Source organism: Polyodon spathula, chromosome 2 (genome assembly GCF_017654505.1).
Source record: "Polyodon spathula isolate WHYD16114869_AA chromosome 2, ASM1765450v1, whole genome shotgun sequence".
NCBI lineage: Eukaryota > Metazoa > Chordata > Actinopteri > Acipenseriformes > Polyodontidae > Polyodon > Polyodon spathula.
The window spans coordinates 97,878,144-97,898,090 of record NC_054535.1 but is presented as its reverse complement, the minus strand read 5'-3'; the positions used below and the strand labels follow the sequence as shown (position 1 = coordinate 97,898,090).

General features: G+C 37.5%; 2 protein-coding genes across 2 annotated transcripts; both read right to left on the bottom strand.

The window, feature by feature from the left end:
* Window positions 1-179: 179 nt before the first annotated feature.
* LOC121304709 (ribosome biogenesis protein BRX1 homolog) lies at window positions 180-4,991 on the bottom strand. The gene is made up of 10 exons (XM_041236014.1): window positions 4,834-4,991; window positions 4,217-4,328; window positions 3,951-3,994; window positions 3,418-3,488; window positions 3,245-3,294; window positions 2,777-2,850; window positions 2,636-2,686; window positions 1,588-1,689; window positions 1,029-1,157; window positions 180-892 (listed from the first exon to the last, which is right to left on the bottom strand). The coding sequence occupies exons 1-10, from the start codon at window positions 4,984-4,986 to the stop codon at window positions 641-643; spliced, it is 1,038 nt and encodes a 345-aa protein (XP_041091948.1). The 5' UTR covers window positions 4,987-4,991; the 3' UTR covers window positions 180-640.
* A 7,722-nt stretch (window positions 4,992-12,713) lies between these two features.
* On the bottom strand, window positions 12,714-19,028 carry LOC121327270 (coiled-coil domain-containing protein 80-like). Its single transcript, XM_041271207.1, is given in 9 exon segments — window positions 12,714-12,867; window positions 12,869-13,061; window positions 13,164-13,244; window positions 13,599-13,702; window positions 14,343-14,494; window positions 15,217-15,314; window positions 15,817-15,864; window positions 17,121-17,277; window positions 17,880-19,028. Coding segments are annotated over 9 exon segments (2,019 nt in total). The 3' UTR covers window positions 12,714-12,830.
* Window positions 19,029-19,947: the final 919 nt, after the last annotated feature.

Here is a 19,947-nt window from a genome sequence, read left to right as displayed (position 1 = left end):
ATCTTCGCTCAAGGACTAACAAAGTAATGGATAAGGAATGGTGTTCAGATAGTTCTGCAACTAAACTCGGTTTATAAACTATCATTTTGTTGATGGATATATGTTTTATATATTTCAATCCTCTTAAATGGAATAGGCTCTTTTTAAAGTTCCTTATCAAAAAAGGTTAAACAAAGTACTTATTTTTTTAATTATTTTAATTAACAGTTCATATAAATCTGCTTCAACACTGGTGTAGTCTACCATACATGTGTTTAAAAAAAACAAAAAACAAAACAAAGTAAAATCATTTTGATCTCTTCCTATTTTAAGGTAATGTTCTGATAAAAAAATTCTCAGAAACATGTCTTCTTTAACAGTTATACACACACCCAAAAAAAAAAAAAAAAAAAAAAAACCACACACACACCAGGTCACCCCCTCCCTCTTAACTTTGTATCTCTAATGCCACAACAGGCAAAGAGGATAAATTGGTTATCAGAAATATTCTACATGAACACACATCTACAATGATGCTGAAGTACATGCACTGTATAAAAATAACCGTGGTTTTGTGTTTCATTGGCACACTTTGGCTTTCCTTAGTTTCAGACTTGTCTTCTGCATCTCAAGGGTCCCCATCACGCCACATGGAAAAAGTTTATAACCTTTTTTGTTTTAACTTTCTTTGTCGTTTGAATTCTTTGTTCTTCTTCTTCTTAACAGGTTTGGGCTCTGGTGCGACCAGCTGGATGTCTGACTGCTTCTCTTCAGCAGGTGTCACAAAGACGTCCTGTGTTGGGTCTTCTTTCTCTTTTACTTTCGGTTCGCTCTTCTTCATTTTCTGAAGCTCCTTAACCTGCTGTTTTTCCTTCAGCCTTGCAGCAGTGGCCAATCGAATCATTCGGCGATGCTGTGGAAATAAAAAAAAAAAAACGTTCAGTAAGTAATGTTGACAGCTGGCTCTTCCGGGCAAGCAAATAAGTATGAATTACAATAAGAGAAATAATTATGGCAAACATTAATTATTCTGTAAAAACATGAATCACCATATTTGGGGACTGGTAGCGTGGGTTTTCATACAACGTTGCTCCTCCAAAGCTGCCCTGGAAAATTTTGATGAGATTTAAAACAAAACGAGGTCCTATTTCCACAAGTGACCCATCTTCTTCGATTATCTGCAGTGATCATAAAATCAGTTAAGCAAGTTAAGTTCTGCCAACACACAATTGCAACAGATCATCTTTAATACAAGCAATCTATTCAAATTGCTTTAAAAAGCATCCAACATTTAAAACAAAAAAAAAAAACCTCCATATTATTTTATATGCTTCTAGATGCTCATATTCTTGATTTGGGTGCCATACAGTGCTCCACCTTTTAAGATGCCAGGTGACCAGAGACTCAGAAAATGTCAACACAATGTATATGCCAACTGTTGCTCACAAGGGGCAACCCACTGAACAACACACTTGCATTTACAGAACCTATCGTAGCAGGGATTTTTTATTGCAATACATTTAAAATGTTCTAGAAAACAATGTAGTAGGTGGAGGACAGTGTGGGCTGGTGCTCATACACAGCAGAAGGAAACAAATCCATACTGACCTGGTAATTCCTGAACCAAATCCTGTTGTCTGTGATTGTGAAAGTTAAAATGTGGTCAACAAATGGCTGGCTCTTTGGGTGGTACTGAGGAGTAGAAAATGTCTAAAACAAACAAATAAACAAACAAATCACCAGTGTTTGTGAGCTGTTACAACTCAGTTACTCAATTATTTGGGCGTTTTTTTAAAAGAGTTTAGAGGGCATCATTGTAAAGGAGGCAACTTAACCTCAATGTTCTACGAATCTGTTGAAGTTTGTTATGTCAGGAGTCTCCCGCATGTGGTAACTCGTAACATCGTGAACTATGCACCCTCTCTTGCAGCAGCTTTTCTTATACAACACAAGCTAGAGAACGCAAAGATTATACATCAGATAAGGATGGATTTAGGAGTGGCAGCATCTTTAAAAGCCTTCAAATACAGAGATACCCCACCCATGGTAGAACAAACCACATCATGTGCTTTTTCGCTAAGTTTAATGTCTCCAATGTAGAAAAACAAGGGTTGTATAAAATCCAAATGCATTCTACATATTTATAAGCTGGTTTCCATGGTAACCAGCCATAATTGGGACTCACCTGCTTAGTTTTTATAATTATTTTTATCTTTGGTGTTGTTTTTTTAAATGAAAATACTAAATTAAAGTTTTTCTTGTGTGTATTTAAGTTATGCGTAATAACCTAGGTTGCAAATTGTTCTACCATGGGGAGGGATTCCCACTGCCGCTCCTAAACTTGTCTATGCCACTCCACTAAGTATTTTCTCCAAGAGGAGGAACATGGATTATGACATCACAGTAGTAGCCCATAGCAACATGCATGCTTTTTTGTTTAACAGTTGCAGATAACACGATCTCAACAAGACATTTCTTGTCCACGTTCACATGAAAAAAAAAAAAACTTAAGCAGTCTTGAAAGTTTGTATACACACTTGCTTGGAACATTGTGACCAATATGGCAGAACTACACGATTCTAGTTAAACTACAGAAATGAACACTCATTTATAATGTTCGATGTTGTATCGCAACCATTGCTTCCTGATTGCTCACCTGAATGAAAAGTTCCTTTAGCAGGGCATAGTGAGGTTCCTTTTCAAATGTCTGTAAAGAGAATTAAACAAACATTTAAGAAACATGGGAGGCATCAAATCATACAGCCCGTGAATTTTCAATTTTCTAGAACTCCCTTACTGGGTCGAAGGAGAGAAGTGGTCGTGATCCTTTCAAGCAGTTTCCTGTCATTTTAAGTTCAGCTAGGGTGTGAACTGTGGAGAAAAAACACAAGCATCATTGACACAGTATTACAATCTAGTCCAATTAAACAAACCTTAGAATTAGGAGGTACTAGTCAACCATGCTGTTACACGATCTAAGCTAATGTATATCTATAATGAACAAAATTGGCACAATCAATGTTCAAATACTGTACTGCTTCACCATCAGAACACAATTTAAATTATAAAATATAAAACGCCTATCAATCAACAGCCTTAAATGTAAATAGGGCACAGTATTCTCCGCAATAATGTTGTATTTGAGCCCCACTTAGATGCGACACAAAAGCCACATAGAGGGTTTTTTAAAACACGTAACACTGAACTTAGAAGAAATCATGATACATCTAAGTCACATGCGGACACAAAATGTTTAAATACTTACTGTTTTGTACCAAAAACTTGGCTGAAGGTCCATGAGGAACATTGGAAATCCTGAAGTAAAAAATAAAACTGTTCAGAAAAAGCTGCCTCTGACCAAAAATAGGAACAGCCTACTTTAGTATTTACACATTTTATTTTCAAATATTTTCTATCAGCCAGATGAATAATACTCACCACATGTAAAGGTCCTGCTTCTTTTTAGCTTCGAAAAAGATGCATTTGTTGCAGTTTTTTATTTCACAGACCTGGAAGACAAGTATCATATTGTATTACGGTAGAACCTGTCATATCAGATCCCGAAAGGCACTAACCAATGGACCTCTAGCATGTGTCATTTACATATGCTGCTACCAACTTAACAGTACAAATGGTAGCTGATCAATGCACATTTTATTATAGAAGAGATTTAGTTGCAGATTTAAAAAAATATGCAAAAATTAAAACATTAAAATAGAGTGTTTGGGAATTCTGTTTAATTTTACATGGTGTCACTTAAAAATAAAAACAAAAAAAAACTGCCCAGTTGAATCATGTTCAAAAGAACACAACAAAAAAGTAATGGTTAATACAAGCATAGCCATTAAAAAGCTTAAAATCCCCAATGCCACTGTCTGACAAGAAACACTTCACAAAATGTATAGATACTAACTACAAAACAATCTTACAGCAAAAAGAAGTCATTTCTAACTTCTGAATCAAGGGCTTACCTCATTAACAACAAACAGTTTATCCTTTCGGTCCATTTTTGTATCTGGCGACAGAAATTAAAACAGTTAATTCACAATGTTGAGCTTAAATTAAAATGGTTGTTGTTGCAAACTTTAAAAGTAGCACTGACTTAATGCTGGATTTAAAGCACTTACCGATAGCCTACTTGTGAAACAATTCTCAGAAAAGACCTTGCTATCAATAGTGACCATTTAAGTACCTCTAGATATTTTGCACCACATTAAAATCACTAGATTTGGTGTACCTGCTTTAGTATGGGGCATCATTGTCCGGAGGTCCTGCATCAAGTGTCTTGTTCTGAAGTTGATACCTCTAGATGAAAACACAAGCACCCGCTCTTTGTTTTTCCATTTACCCTGCAAATGATGAGGACACATATTTATCAGACACGTATACAATGTGCGGTGGGTACTCCTATATAAAGTATAAAACGTTTACAGTCATTTACATTGTTTGATTCCAATGGCACACGGGGGAACCAACCCTTACATGGGAACTACACACAAACCAACTCAAGGAATTACAAGCAAAAATTAAATGTGTTTTTTAATCTAAATGGCATCAACATATCACGCATTAATGTTACACCAAGAGCCTGCAGGAATACGTGTATTGATGCTTCTGACGGTAACGGGATTTATCATGTGGTATGTCAAGAGATGGCGGTTTCTGACCTGGACACAGAAACACTTACGATGAAAAAAAAACAGCTGATCAAACTATACAATAGTAGGTTATTTGAAAATAAATTTGTGTTAATACATCTCGATCTGAATTCTACGCTGCAACGTGCTCAGCGATGCTAGTACCGTAGTAAAAACACAAGCTGGGCGTTAAAATAATCTCATTTGCAATATTTACCCTAGAAACCGGAGCTGGAATGTTGTGTTCCTTTTCAGATTCCTGCCCAGGTCTTGCCGTCTGCTTCCCTGTGCCATTTTCGGCAAATTTAACTTTTTTCGCCTGTTTTCCAGCACCAGAGCCCGATCCACGCTTTCTCTTGAACGCTCCCATTTTACAGGAACAGGAAGTTCTCATTTATCCATCATGGGGTCAGAAGAAGAAAACAAATAAAGCATAATCGTCGAAAAAAGAGGACGCCACCTGCAGCTTGGAAGTCAAAACTGTTAATATTGGTATTAAACTACAGTATGTGATTTAATTGGCTCCAGGAGATCATAGCGTATCTCAAAGTAAATTATTATACTACGCTTTATTTGCTTTATTAACTTCAGGTCAGTATAAATGAACACATTTAGATACATCTGTGTGTGTGTAAAACAGCTAATTTGTAAAGTAGTACTGTACATTTATTAGGCTATACAAATTAAATTTATAAAAGATTTGTTAAAAGGCGCAGTGCAGTATTAAAAACTAAGCAGTGTAATACAGTACTTGGCAATTTACAAAACAGCGTTCCAAAAACAGTTCCTACTGTACTTTGTCAGTCCATGCCAAAGTATTCCACTTTTTTTAATTAAACAACAGCAACAACAAAGAAGCGTGCACACAAACACAGCTGAAGGAAGATAGCTGCGGCCTGGAGCTTCATGAAGGCACAAAAGAAGATGCTGCTAGAAACAACCTTCCAGAGGATGTGGAGAAGGATCAACAGCGGCGAGCTGGTGAGGGGACCACCAGCGGACGATGACGGCAGAGGAACCTGCGAAGAAGGAAAGCAGCGGGAGACTGTCTTGTAGGGAAGAGCTGGAGCTGATGGGGCATCTCTCAGTGAGGTCTGAGGAAACCAAGGTCCCCTGCAGCACCCCTGGAGCAGTGCCAAGAGCTCCAGCTGTACCGCAGGCTGGTCTCCAAGATGCTGGCTGGCCTGGGCGACCAGGAGGAGGACTAGAATAGCCTTTCTGGGGGAGTCACGTGCAAGCCCTTGAAGTTCAATGGGAAGGGAAATTGGAACACTTTCTAAGCTCAGTTTGAAATCATCACACGGATAGCGATAAAGCCCTCCACAATAAAGCCCTCCAGCTGGCAAACTGCCTCACCAATGACACGCTGCCCTGCCCTCTGACGATCACCTTCGAGCAGAGACAGAATTACACTACGCACTGTCATGGGGGAGTCCGCCCCCGTCTAGAAGGAGACCTGCAGGTACGTCTCGGCAGCCGCACAATTAACCATGAGGTGTGGGCAGCTGGGATCAATGGGGACTGCATCCTGGGGGCCAACATGTTGTCCCACCTGCAGGGGAAGCTGGACCTGGGCAGGGGCACCGTCCATGGCTCCCCAGACAGTGCACTGGTGGATCTGCCCCCTCCACTGGGAACCAGCCTGCACAGTTTGTGGTGACGCAGCTGGGCTGGGCTGGATTGGGCCCAACAACAACAGCTGCATGTAGTGGTGGCAGAATTTGAGGACATCTTCGCCAGAGAAGATGGACAGGTTGAACGCATCAGCGTAGTCCAGTGTCATATTGGCACAGGGACTGCAGCCCACATCCGCCAGCCACCCACCGAATCTCCTGGGCCTGCTGGGACAAGGTAGAGTGCCTACTGGAGAAGACGCGTCAGCCCAGGGTCATTAAGCCTTCCACTAGACCCTGGGCAACTCTGGTGGTCCTTGTCCCTAAAAAGGATGGGAAGATACGGTTCTGCATGGATTACAGACAACTGAACCATGCAACCAAGAAAGACCTATCCTGTCCATGCTCTGGCCTGGTTCAGCTCCATTGGACCTCAGGAGTGGGTATCCCTGAATGATTCTTTGTTTCTACAATTATCCAGAATTTACCTCATAGTTTCATTGCATTATATTTGTTGCTTTATATATAATAAGTACTATTTACAGAGCTGATTTTTTAAATAATCATTTTTTAAAATGAAGTAAATACATGTTATTCATAAACTGGATTAAGAATGTTGTTGGTTTCTTTAACAACAGTCTTGAAAAGTTTCATGCTTATAAACCATTATTTAATGTATAAGGAATTAAAGCAGGCCCACAATATGACATTGACCTCTGAATGCAACTTGATGCTGGAAAGTCTCAGGTAAACACAGTATTGATGGCATTTGGTCTACCATTTGTATTACACTTTTTTTATAATCATTTTCATAGATTTTAATTTTTAAACAAAAATCACATCTGGCAGCATTAAGATGGTCCTAGCAGTTCAGAGCCAAGGTGAAGAGGGACAAAAGGGCTTTCTGAAGTATCTGACCATTCGTTTGTTGTTATAGTTATAATGGGAATGTCACAGTCAAGGTGCAACTCAGCAAGTTCTCAAAAGAGAGTGGAGTTAACAACATTGGTGTAAGTATATGACAACTAAACAAATCTGCACCCAGATGTTATTGCAGTCTCCAGAAAAGCAGCTAAACACATTTCCAACAATCTTCTACATTATTTATAAACAAAATTAAGTTAATACTCATAACATGCACCACTGAATCATTTTAACGACCTTCTTAATCTAGTCAATGTCTTGTTGTCATGTAGGTCTGGGGAACAGCAATTAGATATTCCCCCATTACATCACTTATAACTACATATTATATCAATGATTTATTGTATGTTACCAAAGTTATGTAAAATAAAAAATCCAGCGGTGCATTCGTTGCTATCCTTATTTATTTAGTCTATGTAATAAAGTTCCACGCCTGCGTTTTATGCAGAGTATACAGTTGTGTGAAGCACAAGAGTCAGTAACCAAACAGTTCAAGGTAGCAGGAATCTATTTATTTAATCTTCACTCACCTGGCAAGAAAAGGTGCTCATGCAGTTTGAATGTTTTAATGGAAAGCGTAGCGATCTACTGAATACATTTGTCTTTAAAATCCTATTTTGATAAACCTATGGAACCACAAGTGGTTTAAACCAAAACACAATCTAATCCCTCACAGCTACAGCATGAAATACGGTATTGGTTTCAAATCCATTGTATAGCTATTGCTGATATGTTGTGGTCTGCTAATATTAGTGATGATGTTTTCAGGGTAATAATCTAGTAATAGTGGCATTCCAATAATATTGTAAGGGTAGCATTCTATCAATATCAGGAAATATATATATATATATATATATATATATATATATATATATATATATATATATATATATATATATATATATATATATATATATATATATATTTCCTTTCATAAAAACCAGTAGAAGTATTAAGGGTACAATTTGTTATTTTTTGAAAATCTGATTTCTTGGAGGCTGGTATATGCCTGGTACATTTGAGGTTAAGAATTGTGTTTGATGTAAACTGAAGTGCCACGAACATGACTGGAAGACAAACGCCATGAATTTGCAATGCTGAGAGGTCATGGAACGGATACATTTTTTATTTGCATTCACTTCACAGCTAATGTAGAACAGCAAGGAACATAACTGATAAACTGTCATTCAACCTTGCATTCTCAGAAAAGAAAGACCACAAAGGACCAAGACCTTTATGTATAGTTCAACGTCGGGCATAGGAACATACGTAGAGTGGTAAGTATGGAGAGAGAGAGAGAGAGAGAGAGAGAGAGAGAGAGAGAGAGAGAGACTTGGTGAGTCTTAAAGGGTGTATAAGATAGGAATTTTGCTTCCAAGTGACAGATACAAAATAAATGTTTGTCTCGTTTTTACTGGAACAACCACAGGGTATGTTTACAGAAATGAACTTGACTGTTGCAACATTCTTATCCCCCCCCCCCCCCCCCCCCCCCCCAAGCGTGTTGAATTGTATGTAGAATCACTTGTTAGAGCCATCGTTAAACAACCACAGTCTTCAGTATGCTGTTTAGCATTGTGACTCGTGGTCAATATTAAAAGATTATATTGCTTTAAGATGGCGCTAACAATAAACAATTGATGCAAAGTAGAAAAAACTAATTTAATGAAGCAAATTTGCACAAGTGTTCCTACAATTCATTCAATACAGTTGGAAGAATAAGAACGTGACAATAGACATGTTCATTTCTGCAAACATACACTATGGTAGTTCTATTAAAGGTGAAAGAACCTCCATAGTAAATACAATATTTCACTTTGGCCCATCATCTTTAGGCAAAATTCAAATAACCTGTACAAAAGATGCATTGGGTACGTTACAATAGATTTACAATAACAGCAGGGGTAAACATACTGCGCAATAGGAGTTTAAAATTATACCCTGAACTAAATACACTATAGTTTAAGAAGTATCAAGCAGGCAGTTGATCAACGCAAAAGCAATTTACTGAAGAAAATAATGTACCTTTAATATCAAACTTATTTTTCTGTTTCTCCGACAAGTCAATCATGATTTCACATATCCTCTGTGGTATGAGGCATTTTATTTTCTTATAACTGATCCACAAACTCAAGAAGTTGCAGTCAAGGTAAAATAAATAAATAAATAAACCTGTTGAAGTGAAAACGCTATCATTGGGAGTAAATGTACAGACTTGCTCGATGTTCTCTGAACCTTACCAAAAACTACTAGCATGGTTTTATGTTTAGGGAAACTGCTATACATAGGAATCACTTAATGGCAATTATTGGGGCATAACAAAGATTTCATTTTTCAAAATTTCTTGGAAGTCATTTTTTCCATCTTTTAATTCTCTTGTACATTCTTTGTTTATTTTACTCATCAAATTAAAGATGAATGTGGCCAACAGAAAACTACGTACATTCCTCTAAGGACATTTCTGGATGCTGATGATTTTACAGTAACCAGGAACTTTCATTGGGAAACATAGGGCCCAACAGCTTAGTTAATATGCAATTTGTCTCCAGGGTAAGAATACACACTGTATTTGTTAATAAGCCAATATAAACCAGGAAGGAGTCAATAACTACTATATATTTTATTCACACAACTTATTTATTAATGCACTGTCACCACATTTTGAAAGCGTGATTGTGAATGACAATAACATTGATTACTTAGGTTGTGTGGGCATTAGTCAACCTCACTGAGAATAGGCTGAACTGTTTATTTATCTTTATGAAAACAGGTAACTGAGGTATAGTTTGGGGTTGGAGTACAAGGTGATCACAGTGTAGTCAACTGTGTGAGGAACTGAGGTTTTGCTACTGCAAGGCCTATTCCCTACCTTTTTTCACACTCAATTAGCTTTTCCCATCTGCTGATATGTCTGACAGCCGTGTTATTAACAATGGTAATTGGTGAAAGTGTTCTTACGCACAAATATTGTGCCTGCTTTGTAACTATGTTGCAAACTCACGGTGTCTGAATATTCCCATAAGCATCTAAAGGTATTTTAAGACCATTAAATTCTGTACATGTATGAGCATAATACTTTGGAAGGTAAAAAGCAGTTTTTGTAAATAACTAAACAGAAGCCCTTTTGGGAAGAATTGAGGTTTGATAACCTACTAAGAGCTCAATCTTCAATCCAAATGAAACTTCTTAATGTAAAACTATGCACTAGTCTCGTTAGTGGGCAGTTTTGTTTGGAGCAATGAAACTTGGCATCTGGTGGCCCCAAATAATAGTCTACAAAATGCTACTGCTGAGTAGCTATATGTTTGTGTAATGGAAAGGGTCCATTGGCTAACTAATATTCCAGCCTGCTCCAAAGAACACACAAAACCGCCTCCTACAAATCACTGTAGGATTACTTTTCCATAGCAGCAGACTGGGCCAACAGCTAGAAGCTTTGACATACTCTTCAAAGCACTAAGCAGTATTGTGTAGAAAATAAATGCATTTTAAAAAAATGTACCCTAACCACCTTTACTATGTAAAAGTTTGCTTCAGCTAGGTCAGGGAAGCAGTTCCATAAATGGAAAGTATCCACTTCTGCAAATGTCTGATCCCTACAAGGAATAGTAGAGAACCACAGATATGAGACAAGCAACTGATGTGCATACTGAGCGTCTTGCCTTTTGACCAATGGGTCAATGTTCTGGATTTAGAGTTATACCCCTCTCAGAAAACGTTTCTTTTCTTTTCCGCGCACCAAGAGGACTTTGCTGCCCTTCCTCTGACATGTTTTTTTTGGCTTTTATATTCATGTTCCACAAATGTCACACAGCGACTGCTGCACTCTGTATTCCTAACTGTGCAAGTACGGTTGCTAAATAGGCTGATGTGCTCATTGAGACCCTCATTTTTCATAATTGTGGATCATTATTTGTATGAGTTGAGTAATCTGGATTGCTTTTAAGCTTACATAGGGTGCAGTGCAAAGTATTTGCACTGCACCTATACTTACATATACCCCAAACAATGCAAAGTGTATGGATAGCAAGTAACGAGCAGGCAGTTTCATCAAAAGAAAAGAAAACCACCTTGCATAATATATTGAGAAAAGGTAATACATTATTCACACTTTTATAAGCAATTCAAATAGAGAGCATGTGCTCTTCCTGTACCTGAAGTAGGTGCTATATGGCCTCTTCATGTTGGACTCTCATCTGCTCAGCTTTTGTCATTTCCTGTTAAATCTTGATTAGTTCTGGACTGCACTCCCCTTGATTGGTATTCACATGAGCAGCAGCTTTTTCAAAGGAAACTACAGCGGAGGCTGCTTTGTTCAGTAAAATGGAAACCCTACAGGGCAAAAAGTCATTTAAAAAGATGCTGAGCTTCTTATCACTGATTATGTACTGTGCCTTTGTTGTAACAGGATCCTAAGTGACAAAAACACAATGTAGTCAATCACTTAAAATGTGTTCACTGATATGTTCCTTCTCATGTTCTTGTAGGATTCCTGGGAGGAGAAGACAAAATCAAACATTGACACATTAGGGCAATCCATCATTACCATAAACAACCCACACATTAATCCACAAATATGTTCAATAGTTATCCACAACATACACATTATAATGGTCTAAACAACAATGGATGTCATGGCACTACCTTAAAAGTGAGAAACACATGGTTTTAATGTATTTATTAATAGAAAGGTGAATAAATCTCTTGTTAGAAGTACAGTATGGGAAGTATGTGGAATCAATAGAGATATGGTGGGAGGTTAAAGTAAAAACCTGGTTAGTTTCTATTGGATGATACCTGTAATATCTTGAAGCAACACGGTACAGAATTCTGCAGCTATTTCATCTCGTACATCATAACACGCCCAAGGCAGTCATATAAATCTTAGAATTACCTGGCATGCTGTTGTGTGTTATTATTTACTTAAACCATTACACTTCTTTGAAAAAAACTTTATTTGTCTTAATAAACAAAAAGCAAGATAACATTGTAAAAAAAAGAAAGGTTGTATATGATTAAAACATCTCATACATTTATAGTATAATGTGTATCAGGAAACTAATTAAGAAAAGCAAATGCACATGAATGTTCTCTACAATTCACATATGAGATGTTACATTATTAAAGCTATAGTGTTACCAGACATCCCAGTTTTCAGCCTTAGTTTTTTTGTCCCAGTCAAAAACAATAAAATTGTTACATAGTCCCAGTTTTGTTATTTTGTAATCACATTTTTATAAATACAAAACTGTAGCAGAGTGCTCAGGAAGCTGACAGCTCAATAATTTACTATACAAAAATTAAATAACAAAAATTATGGATCACTTGTTTAGTAATTATTTTTTTGTTTAACTTACTGGACAATTTTGTAAAATTATTTTTATTTTATCTTGGAAGTGCCACCAGCCTTTTAAGTTACTCCCAATAGTTTTTTGATTAACACAGCCATTTTAATGACTGATTTAAAAAACATACAGTACATACACCCAATGTTTCACTTTTAATTATGATTGTGTTATTGTGTACACATGTGAACTCCTTCAGAGTTGCTACAGCTTTAATGAACTGAAAAAAAGTATTTTTCAATCTGGTAACCCTATAAAGGGATGACGCTGTCATAATTCCAAGAGCTGTGGCCATCAGTTTCATCACATGCAGGAATATGATTGCTGGTTGATTACTGTTCTTCTGGGCAGTGCATTCCAAGTGAAGACCTGTCTGAGCTGCAGAGAATCAACCAGGTCATAGACGATTGCCATGGACCACATGGGAGCTGGGTACCACGACTTGATCAGCCCGTCCTTCCCAATCATCAGCATGGCAAAGTAATCCTCACTGATCTTGAAGTGTTCCCTGAGGCCCTTCACGACGTCTGTAGTTAGTTCTTCATGCTCCGATTCACTCTTTCCTAAATTGGGGAAGATCCATAATAAGGAAAACTGCTGAGAAAAGTGAGGATTGTTTTGGTACAGTTTTTTTTTTTAAATTTATTTTATTGTACAATGCTTACCATTTGCTGGAAACAAATCAAGAGATGCCGAAGCTTTGGGCCCTGCTCCAATTAATTTCAGTACAGCAAAATGCCGGATTCCTAGAAAAAAACATGGTAACATTGTTTCCACACGTTAGAAAATGAAGATCCACTCATTAGACAAAGTTGCTGTTAAGCTACTTGGGCTTCAGGAAAAATTAAGGAAATGGAAGCCACTATTCTTTACAGCACTCTAGAAAATGGTCTGACCAACTTGCAGCTGGCATATCTGTTTTTATACAACATGTTAAATGGAAGCACAAAGATTACCCAGACTGCATTGCACTTTTCAACACATACCAACTTGCTCTTTAAAACCACATGTCATACAAGACCGGGGAAAATGACTTCTCCAAGTGAGCCCTGGTTTACCAGTAATATGTTTTTTAGGTAGTGTGCAAATATTAAACTCACCAAGGTTACAAGATTGGCCATTTGTTGCAGTAACTTGCTGTTGAAAAGAATAGTCTTCTTCATTGGGAAAGGAAATTATCAAAAGTGTTCTTTTAGAATGAAATCTAACAATACAAAAAAAGATTTTAAAAAATCCGGAATTTGTCTGGGGGTCACAACTTTAATCATTATATATACTCATAATCCCTCTAGAATGGGAAGATAAATTATAGCTGACAGGTGACAACTGTTAGGGCAAGTACATCAGAAAAGTCTAGAAAGGAGAACTGCTCAAAAGATTTAAGCTGATGTTCCCTTAGGTACTGTATGATTAGACTTTTTTCAACCAAGAGCTTGATTTTAATGAAGTGACATTCCGGGTCACTGCTTGCTTCAAAGTTTTAATAACTGCATTGATTTAGAAACACCCATGGATAAATATTTTCTTTAACATATTTTACTCTGATCTTACTCTGAACACAGTGCTTTGCCTCTAGTTCTGCAATAGGCATTATTAAGATTTTAATAAAATACATTGTTATAAATACCTGCACCACCTATTTGTGGGTGAGTGACCATAGCCATCCAATCTTTGAACTCTCTTTTTTTCCGGATGACGAGGCCATCAAACTCATTTCACTTTTTACCTAAACCAGTCTCAAACCTAAGGTAGTACAGTACAAAATGCTATATCCTCGTAATCTAGCAATGATCATTTTCATCTTAAACAACTTAACACAGATTGTTTTATGAAAACATATTTACCTTGATAGAAAGTTGTAGGTATTGGTTCTGCTATCTCGTTCTTTGCAAGATACAGAATCACTTTTCTCTTTTCCAATCTCTGGCAGTCTTGATGAAAATGAGTCAATATAATCCATCATTAACTTCATAGCAATAGGAGCATCAAAGTATTGCTGAAAATAAAGCAAAAATGGCACAATAAGTTCTGAATATAGTATATGGAAACTATGAAAAGTTTCCATTTATAAACACAATTGGCCTATTTTATCATGGAATTTACATCTACTTTTCTTTCACAAAGCAAAACCATTTTGCCTGCAAGGCCTTGATAAATCAAGCCCAATATACAGTACACACAATCTTAATAGCCCCCTCCTCTGCTCTAAGAAAATTCCCCATTACCATTATTTTACTAAAATCAATTGCTGCCAATTGCTTCCTGTCAAAGGGTGCCATTGGTTGCAAAGGATCCTAAATATTTTAATGTTTTTAGTTCTCCTTGAGGAAAATGGCGAACATATTTGGTCTTATCTGTGTCCAATTTCTTTCTCCAAGTCTTTTAAATCTGATTATTCTGGGATGGACTCCATCAATCCATCTGTTAGGACACTTGCTTCTTGGTGTGTGTTTTACCAACAAAAGTGCATTCTAATATGTACAATACTGTTAATGACTTTTACACTAGGTTTTTAGAAAAGCAAGATAAAAGCAAAGAATAGAGTTAACCTGTCACAGAAATTCCATACTGGATATTCCTGTCAATACGTATAGCTCAAGCCTGCTTGAAAGGACCACCCTCTTTAGGATAGTGTTTCAGATCCCTGGTAAATTGTTGCACAGTGAAAGGAAGCTCTAGGATCAATTAAAAAATCAACTAACAAAAACATGTTCTTACCTTCAGTGTCAAGTCATAGTCTGTTACCACCATAAAGAATTCATTATAACCCATTTTATAATCCTTGCGAATCTGTGCAATCAGATCGAGGTCAACCAGTTTGGGATGGAGCCAAATGGAACTTCCTTATCTAAAAGTTAAAATGCTGTTTTTTCAGAGTTTTAACATTTTTTCTCAAATTACAATAGCATACCCTATTTTTATTTATTTTTTTTATTTATAATTTAAATTTGGAATCACCAAATTTCTTATTTTCTCCTCAATTTGAAATGTCCAATTATTTCTATTTCAACCCGGCTCAACGCCACCACCCCTGTCCTGACTCGGGAGGGACAAAGACGGACACACCCATCCTCTACAACATGTGCTGTCAGCCGTCTGCTTCTTTGCACTCTGCTGGCCTGCCATGCAACCACCTCGGGGCTACAGTGTCGGAGGATCACGCAGCTCTGAGTAGCTTACAGGCAGGCCCGCAGGCGCCTGGCCAGTCTACAGGGGTCGCTGGTGCGCAGTGAGCAGTAGACCCTTCCCACCTGAGCGGCGCGCGGCCAATTGTGCGCCACCCCCTGGGAACTCCTGAACCAGCGACCTTCAGGCAATAGGCCGCATTCTGCACTCCAAGCAGAGGGCCTTTATCTTTAAATATAACTTTTTATAAAGCTGAAATACAATGACAGTCAATAAAGAAACAGATACCAAGATTTTTAAGACAGACTCATTGTTGAGATATATTGGTTTTTACAAAGGTACCTGGTGGTATTTAGATCCACTATTTGGATAAAAACTAATTAACATTGCTGTACATTGACATTTTGAAAAGGGTATGTGACAAAGTGCCCCACCCCTGTGTGTATTTTGTGTTGTATGTTACTGTTGGTGTATAGTCACTGGTACACGGGATATAAACGGGTCTGTGTACCACGAGTGTTTAAAATGTATATTTATATTTAGGCACGAGGATTGCACAGCACTTCACTTGCAAGTAAAAAGTAATAATATGTGAGTACGGGGAATTGCACTTTATTAATTCATGTGCAGTTGTACCGCGACTCCAACTGAATGATTGATTAACAATCGAGTCTCGGTACAGCTGCATAAAAGCTACATGTTTTCACTCACTAGGGGTTGTGTGTTCGGTGAGTGGAGACAGAGGTAATTGTAATAGATATAATATAGAAGCTCACTGTGTTTTGTCTGTATAGTCTGTTTTGTTTGTCTTTTTAAAAAAAAAAAACACTGCGGTTCCCGTTCTGGTCTGCGTCTACGAGGTGCTGGTAATCCCACGATGACACCACTTGTCACAAAGACGGCTGCAGTGGGTGACGTCAGACCAGAAACCAGGAACCAGGAAATAAACAACAGAGGTGGAGTTTGGTGAAGCTGAGTGAATAGTCTCACTCAGCTTTTAATAATGAACAGACAGAACATAAAAGGTTGTAAAACAAACAAGACACGGCACTCATAGCCAAAACAAAAAGACAAACAAAACGGACTATACAGACAAAACACGGTTAGCTTCTAATTATATCTATTACAATTACTTCCGTCTCCACTCACCGAACACACAACCCCGTGTGAGTGAAAACATGCTGCTTTTATGCAGCTGTACCGAGACTCGATTGCTAATCAATCATTCAATTGGAGTCTCGGTACAACAGCACGTGAATTAATAAAGTACAATTCCCCATACTCACTCGTGTTACACAGACCCGTTTATATCCCGTGTACCAATGACTATATACCAACATTAACACACAACATACAACACAAAATACACACAGGGGGTGGGGCACTTTGCCACAGGTACTTCTGCCTGTGTTTGCCAACCAGCACATTGCACTTCAAAGCTATCCGTTCTTATTCTTCTCCATGCCATAACTCTTTCAACTTTAGTATAAACATACCAGGTTGATAGTGGTCTAGTTTTAAAGTGCTGTTCAGCTCAGAGCCAAGAATAGTGATAACTGAGATATTTCTTAATGCTAGTTCACATATGTGTTCCACATTTTCCTCTCTTTGTTGAACATACAGCAGATTTTCTTTGCTGGGAGAGCTAATAATCTGGTGAAACAAAGCAAATCAGTAAATACAAACCATCTGTACAATGCTCAGTAACTTTCAAAATGCAGTGAATGATAAAACAATATTGCTTTTTTTCACTAAATCAGTGTCATGCAGTTACACCACAAATCTTAATTTCCACAGAGATACAGGGTACTGGTGTTATCGTATTTTACAAAAATGTACTTAAAACATTTTATGGTTGCAAATCATCTAATAAAATGACATTTAAAAAAAAAAAAAAAACAGTCCTCTATTCAGCCATAAAACAATGAGCAAACATCCAGAATACTTTCAAAAAGCAACTCTTAGAGGGTGAGGGAGCAATTCTATCTCCATTCCCATCATGACCTTGCCCTATGGCCAGATGACACAATCAAACTGATTTCACTTGTAGTGCAAGCATGATTAGGACCCAAGTCTCTCAAGGTGGTAGAGGTATTAACACACTACACCATATAGATCACCTTTGTTATTCAAGAGGCAGATTTGATTTGACAAGCTTCAAAATACGACTGTTTCTATGATTACTTTGATAGATACCTGCACCTGTTGGTAAAACAACAATAAATATTCTTTAAATGTAGCTGTTGATGACTTACCAGAAGCCGCCTCTTGTTTCGAAAATGCTCCAAAAAATCCTGCACTGTCTTGATAACTGTAGCTCGCTGAGATTTCCTTCCACCTTTGTTTCGATTTTTTTTGCCTTCTCTGCCATTAGCTTTATCTTTGCTGCTATCCTTGTCACTTACTGCTATAGAAATGTTTGAGGAAGGCAATGTTTTTTGTGCAACTAGCTTTTGAGATTCCTTTTTGTGTTTTCTGTCCTTTTTTGTTGGCGGTGCAGCTGTGCTATGTATGTTAGATGTATTTAAATTCCCCAGTTGTTGTGGAGATCTTGGAGGAAAGCTTGTTGCCTCTAGAGATTTGTTTGAGTTGTAGACAACATCATCACCATTATGTTTTTGTTTTCTTCTACTAGAGGTTACATTTGTCAGTACCACTGTCCTGGGGAGGGAACTCCTAGTTTTAGGATTGATGAAGGACTTCTGTCTTACAGATGCTGTTTGTTGAGCTGATACAACCCTGGGTTGACTCTTGATAACAAATCTAGATCTTCCTTTTAAGATGTCTTGGACTTTGTTCTTTAATGCCTCTTTTTGATTGTGTAGCCTCTTCTGTTTGAAGTTTAATAAAGTATGGTTACTTTGCATTGAAGTATTCATAACCTTTACTTTACTGACTGCTGATCCTTGTCTTCTCTTGACTAGTCGTTTGGGAATGTTGCACTTCTCCTGAGCCCCTCTTCTTGTTAATTTTTCTAATTTTCTTAATGGTAACTGATCTATGGTAGCCAATACTGCTTCAATTCTAACAGGGTAGGGGAAGTGCTCACCCACCTGTAAGTTTTTCTTTAAAATTAGCATGCCAAACTTTCCATACTCAAACGATAAATAGTGCATCAGCTTAGTCATTGTATCTTGATCAATAATTTCCTCTGTTACCTCCCCCTCATGGGTTGTTTTTCTAAGTTTACCTCCCATCATTGCATTGTGAATCAGGATGACAATGAAGGTGTCTCTCTCAGCGAGTTTGCAGACCAACCCTTCGGTTTGTGTTTCCTCTATCTGTTTTTCCATCATTCTGTAATAGTTATCTGCAAAAGTTGGAGCTGTGATGACCCAAAGGCGGTGTTTACCAGCAACGTCAGCTAGAAAATCAAAGCCTGTCATGACAGCAAGTATTGGCATGCTAGAGTTTCTGTTTTGCAGGGTCTGACCATCTTGCACAGAAGGATCTCTGCTTCCAGCTCCACTTGTTCCAGCATGCTGCGTTTTAGAAGCAGGAGTCCTGTATCTGTTTTTTTGACTCCTTGATGCTGCAGAATTTCTATACCAAATGGTAAACAGAAGTAATAAAATAAAAAGGTTTTGCATCTTCAGATTTGCACAAGTCTTTAAATGAAAAAGGCCATACATTTGCAGAGTGTAACTCTGCTTACCAAAGCAACAGCTCTATATTCACTGCCTTTCTTCCTATGCTTCTTGCAATAACTTGCAGATCTGGTTTGTATTCCAATTTTTCGCTGTTTCAGGAACCTCCTAGATTCCTTTAACTACAAAGTGTTTTAGTCATTTTAGAATGAATGTAAATCAACGATTGGTCTCAATCTGTCACACTTCTACTGGTCTTAGCAGCAAAAGTAGTTAGTGCCCAGGAAAGTAATAAAAATATGAGAAATAATCTGAAACCTGAAACTACCTTAAATAGTGTAATACACTGAATCTTGCCTCCAATAGCAAGCAATGTCTCCACAAGCAATAATAAGAATGTATTCAGAATTTACAAGGCACAACAGTTTTAACATGTTTTACAATACAGAAGAATGTTGGTACACTGGATTGCATATATAGTGAATAGCTTTGTTAGTCATAACACAATTAGTAACAAGCACACATTTGTTAGCACACCACACCATTTTGCACACCACACTATGCTAATTGCTAAACTAATATTCTGTATATTTCAACAACATTAGTTTGCATTGGTAATACAGCCAATATATACCACTTTTGATTTTTTACAGTGTTTTTTGTCTGTTTCATGATGCAAAAAATCAATTTTTAAATTAAAAAGGGATAATGCAATGTAGCTTTTTAAATGCGTAAA

Coding starts and splice junctions, on each gene's coding strand:
- LOC121304709 (XM_041236014.1), bottom strand. CDS start 4,986: ATGGGAGCGTTCAAGAGAAAGCGTGGATCGGGCTCTGGTGCTGGAAAA. Junction 3,995..4,216: donor GATGCCCCATACTAAAGCAG/GTACACCAAATC, acceptor TTCTGTCGCCAG/ATACAAAAATGGACCGAAAG. Junction 893..1,028: donor GCTACCAGTCCCCAAATATG/GTGATTCATGTT, acceptor TTATTTCCACAG/CATCGCCGAATGATTCGATT.